This window comes from Pundamilia nyererei, unplaced genomic scaffold (genome assembly GCF_000239375.1).
Source record: "Pundamilia nyererei isolate P.nyererei 1_Seehausen unplaced genomic scaffold, PunNye1.0 scaffold00647, whole genome shotgun sequence".
In the NCBI taxonomy this organism is placed as follows: Eukaryota; Metazoa; Chordata; class Actinopteri; order Cichliformes; family Cichlidae; genus Pundamilia; species Pundamilia nyererei.
In genome coordinates, this window is record NW_005188048.1 from 1 (window position 1) to 5522 (window position 5522).

At 40.8% G+C, this 5522-nt stretch overlaps 1 protein-coding gene across 1 annotated transcript; it reads right to left on the reverse strand.

Annotated features, from left to right (window-relative positions):
• Window positions 1-646: 646 nt before the first annotated feature.
• On the reverse strand, window positions 647-5457 carry LOC102197745 (serine/threonine-protein kinase ppk4-like; the record flags this gene model as incomplete). The annotated part of the gene is made up of 7 exons (XM_005754773.1): window positions 5296-5457; window positions 4988-5211; window positions 4579-4708; window positions 4411-4508; window positions 4299-4323; window positions 943-1064; window positions 647-746 (listed from the first exon to the last, which is right to left on the reverse strand). Coding segments are annotated over exons 1-7 (765 nt in total), but the record flags the coding sequence as incomplete, so codon positions are not given.
• Between the last annotated feature and the right edge of the window lie 65 nt (window positions 5458-5522).

The window sequence follows — 5522 nt, forward strand, 5'->3', positions numbered from 1 at the left end:
GCGACCTTCCGGTTACAGATGCGATTCCCAACCCCCTGAGCCACGGTCGCCCATAAAAACAAAACTTTTCGCTTAACAGTGTCTCTTAAACCCCTGACATTGAGAGAAGAAAGTGATATAGACAGTGCGGCTTTAACACAAAATAATGAACAGTTTACTTCCCTTAGTTAACATATAACTGGTATTAACTTATATCCTGAACCTCAAAATTGTAAATAACTCCTTTGTGACATCTGTAACTTTATACCTCAAGGAGGGCATGAAACCTCCATCAGCACAGGTGCAGCATGATCCTCAGGCAAAGTGAGTGTTGGGTGCACCTCTTTCTCTTCAATGATCACATGGACCCCGGGAAAGTAAGCTCTTTTTCCTTCTTTCCTTGCAGCATCAATAAGAGGCCGACACCGACTGAACTGTGGTGGTTTGAGGCCTTTGGGGACCGGATCTGAGGTTACTCACTTGGGCAGGTTCAAGAAAGACAGCTCCTCTTTCATCTTCTTGGCTCCACATTGGCACTCATAGTCCAACGGGCCACCCAGGAGCAGGAAGCAGGAGAAACAGGTGCATTAGAGTTAAATGCTTTCACAGATTAATTCACATATTCGTGGAAGCCCGCTCACAGAATGGAGTCTAAACGAGCTCTTACTTTCAGGTATGAGTCCAGGCACTGGCTCACTGAGCCTCGATGTACCAGGTCCAAGGAGAGGTGGAGGTAGTCCTCCAGCCCAAAGAACCGCACACCACATCTGCAGAATTACATCATTTCAAACATTACAGACTCACAGTGATTAAGAAATATCAGCAGCATCATGAAGACATTCAATGTTTACTGTGTTCCTACTCCATATTCAGTGTGTGCATGACTCTTAGCTGAGGCAGTCCAGCTCCCATTGGGAGAGGATGTTTGTGCAGGAGGGCAGAGACGTTGAGAGGCATCCGTACTCTGTGTCCAACATAGCCCCCTGGCTTCCACCATGACCTGCTGGGGTAGACAGCCTGGAAACTGGCTCATCCCTCTCAGTGACTTCAGCACAGAGCGGCTCATCATCAAAGGTCACTTTTTTCTTTGAGGAACACATCACCAGTTATTTCAACCAAAACGGATGATATAATGAGAATTTGTGAGTCAATCCTAACATTCAGACTCCACATGTTCCTATCACAGCTGTTCATGTGTCACACTCGGGCGAGTTGGTAGGGCACGAAACCTCCATGCTGGTTCAGTCTGCCTTCAATCTTTTAATAAATCCCCAACAGTGTCACCAGCAAAGCACCCCCACACCATCACACCTCCTCCTCCATGCTTCACAGTGGGAAACATGCATGTAGAGACCATCCGTTCACCTTTCCTGCATCACACAAAGACACGGCAGGTGGAACCAAAGATCTCAAATCTCATCAGACCAAAGCACAGATTTCCACCGGTCTAATGTCTATTACTTGGCCCAAACAAATCTCTTCTGCTTGTTGCTTTTCCTTGGCAGTGGTTTTTACCAGATATTTGACCATAAAGGCCCGATTCGCGCAGTGTCTCCTGAACAGTTGATATAGAGACTTGTATGCAAATGGTACTCTGTGTGGCATTTATCTAGGCTCTAACCCGAGGTGCTGTTAACTTGCAATTTCTGAGGCTGGTGAATCATGAATATATCCTCAGCAGCAGAGGTGACTTTTGGTCTTCCTTTCCTGGGGCAGTCTTCATGTGAGCCAGTTTTGTCGTAGTGTTGATGGTTTTTGCGAGTGCACTTGGGGACACATTCAAAGTTTTAGCAATTTTTCAGAATGAATGACCTTCAGTTCATATATCTCAGGCTGATTAATTTTAATTAATCAACTTGTTTTTTGTAACCAGGTTAAAACTAATTTATTAAAATGTGTTGAAATATTAAAAACATTGAAAGGAAGTGAATGTGGTTTAATCGGTAGCAGGACTGACAGTAGTTGGGATGAAAAGTGAGAAAAGTTGTTACAAGTGTGTATGTATGAACTGGAATATCTGCTTGGTGGTCTTTGGTGATGCACACACTAAAAACTGACTGTGAGAAGCTGGGGACATTTGTGCTCGAAATCCACCAGACAGCTGCTCACTTTTGTTTTATCTCAACAGCTCACCATTTTGGAGATGTCGGTTGATCACTCTGCATTCCTTCATACATAACTGTTTCTGTACAGAAAACATGCCTTTTACCCTCTGGAAATGTGTGATTACAGAGCCTTTACATGTAGAATCACTATAAAAACAATGTCCAAGTGAGTCTTAGTTTGACATTGACACATCCACAACGACCAAATTTAGACTATAAATAGCCCATACACTGACGTAATACAGACATCAGCTCTAGGAGTTAAATAGAAGTTGAAAAAAAGATGTTCTCTGGCGTTGCAAAACAACCCTTTCAGTGGACCAAAATTGTGGGTCCAAAATTGACTTGTAAAAGAAAAGCGCATCACTTGTTTCCATTTCTGTAGTTGAATGTATGTCGTCGCCCTAATAAAATACAGATAAAATAGTTGACTTCATCAAGTGGTGGCTTCCTGCTTGCACTGGAGCAGTTTGCAGCTGAGTGTGAAGCAACGGGAATCAGAATCAGCATCTGCAAGTCTGAGGCCATGGTCCTCAGAGGGAAAAGGGTGGCGTGCCCACTCCAGGTCAGGGATGAGTTACTGCCACAAGTGGAGGAGTTTTAGTATCTCAAGTGTGGAGAGAGGGAAGCAGGAGATTGAAAATGGTGCTGGGCTGCAGTGATGCAGAAGTTGTACTGGTCCGAGAGCTGAGCGTAAAAGTGAAGCTCTTGGTTTCCTGGTTGATCTACGTTTCTACCCTCACCTATGGTCATGGACTTTGGGTAGTAACCAAAAGAAGTAGATCACAGGTACAAACGGTAGAAATAAGCTTTCTCAGAAGGGTGGCCAACTTCTCCCTTAGAGATAGGATAGGGTGAGGAGTTCGGCCATCCGGGAGGGGCTCAGAGTAGAGTTGCTACTTGTCCACATGGGAAGGAGGCAGTTGAGGTAGTTCTGTTGCTACACAGCAAGAAAGTCCTGCATGCAAATCTGCTGGCTGCTGCATTTGTGTGGAGTTGTTTGTGCTTTCTAGACATGCCCTGTAATGGAAAGAGCAGAGGGGTGTGGTACTTCATCACGGCCAGAGGGAGGCACTGTGGAACCATCAAACAAAAGACCCCAGTGTTGATAAGGCAACATGCTGTCCATTACCACCAGGTATGAGGACACAAGGTAGGTGGCAAACTCATCCTTTAAGTCCTTTCATATTATTTTAGATGCAGTAAAATAGAACAGAAATATTTAATTAAAAAAAAAAAACAGTTTTACAGATTTATTTATACAGGAAAGAAAAACTCAGTTTACTTTTAGTCAATTTCTATAAAATATGACAAGAAACAAAATTTTTAAAAACATTTTTAAAAATGTTTGTTAAATATGAGTCATGTATATGTTTCACAAATTTACAATATCATTCACTAGAAAAAAATGAGCATGATATGAAACTCAGAATCAGAATATTTAGTTTTCCCCCCTCACATGATGTAGCATTAAACCTTAAGATTCACTGAATAAAAATATAAGTTTTACTATTTTAGAAAAGAAATTACTAAAAATAAAGTGTATTAACAATAAAAACTAGACCCCTGTTTGCTACCAATCTTACCAAGTTGATAAGTTCTTTAAGTACAACACATTGTTTCTTGTGTTTCTTAATAAATTTATGAATGAACTAAGAATAACAACCATAAAGAAAAGAGAAAAACAAAAGCAGCGTAATTTTGTGTAAATACAGTACACAACTTTACAAAAATAAAAAATAAAATAATAAAATAAAGAGGCTTAAACAATTGTAAACATCAGGCACTTATTTCACACATGCATAAATCATACATCGTGTCTCAAATCCATTTATCTGGTTCAGTCTCAGGGCCTTGGTAGGTACAAACCTAACTTCAAGTTACGTGTTAGTGCTGGTAAAATGGAGGGTTGTGGAAGGAAGGGCAACTATGTGCAAACATGTGGATCATCACAGCAGATCAGTGTCTTCTGTGGTGATCTAGCAGTTATTAGACTCTGCCCCAATTCAAGAGTTTGTCAACTTTCGCTTCACTGGTTTGAGACTCTTGAATGTGGACACCCAGACACTCCTCTGTGCTGTTTGATGGCATCATGAAAACTGCGCTAATATCCTCAGTGTCTTCTCTTTCCTTCAACGGTGTCTCTAAATTCCAGCCTTGGTTCGTTGCAAATGTGTAAACACACCAAACGAGATCAGGAAACAATGACAGTACATCGATTTGGGCTGCTTCCTTGCCACTGTGAACAAGGAAAAGTTTATTACTGTATGGTAAATAAGATAAGCAAGGTTACAGAAAGAAAGAAAGACTATTTAGTTTAACTCACTAATGCTCAAGGAGATTGCGGATAAAGCGCAGTAATCCCAGCGTGTTTTCAGGGCACAGCTTTTTACCGTCCAGCTTCCGAACCAGCTCTTGTGGAAACTGCAACAAACACATTAGTCATGAAGTGGATTTTAGAGTATAGACATTTAATCTGTGGCGTTACAGTCACCTTATTTTTCCACTGCTTAAAGGATCCGTCCACAGCACATTTTTCTAAAGAATCAATCAGCTCCTGTTCAGCCTTTCGATAGTTTGCAACCTCGTTCCTGTTACCGATCTTTCTCAAGTATTCAGTTTTCCTGGAAAGAAAGCTTTATAAGTTCTAAAAGTAAAAATTAAACATAACAGAGGATCATCATAATCATTTGTTATTTAAATTGTTTAAAAACATAAGAGAAAAAGTGTAAGAAAAGATTTTAGTATAGCAGCAAATGTTATCATTCATGTTGAACTAGGTTGGATGATCAAGTGTGAACATCTCTATCCCTGCAATACAGTGAGATGAAGTGAAACCAGGAAACATAAATGTTGTTCTAGCAGTGAGAAAAACAATTCATCATCAATCATGACTTCCTTACGCTTCTGAAGTCCAGAAGAAGGGATGATTTAAGCATTCTTCTACTTTGGGTCTGTCCTTTGGCTCTTTGTTGATCATACACTCGATGAGATCCTTTGCCACCACATCTTGGACGTGATCCAAACTGTACTTCCCATAGTAAATGTTTGACTCACATTTAAAGGATATGTCACCAAATGGATGGTGGCCTCCAGACAGGATATAATAAATCAGCATCCCTGCCACCTTAACAACAACACATATTATCAGTTTAGGTATGTTTACCAAGCCATTTTTCAGTTAATCAAGTGTTTGTATAGCAGAATTTACCTGTATGTCTGTGCTTGACTTGTATGATATGACAGATTCTTCTTCTGCTAAAGTCTCTCGGGCCATCCAGCATCTGGTTCCTGCACTGCGTGTACGTAAAGTTGTTTGGTCTTTGAGTAAGCGTCTGCTTATGCCAAAATCAGCTAATCTCGCCCTCCCAGTAACATCTGCAGGAGGCATAACATACAAAACTCATGAAACTAAATCTTATCTTTTAATTATAAATA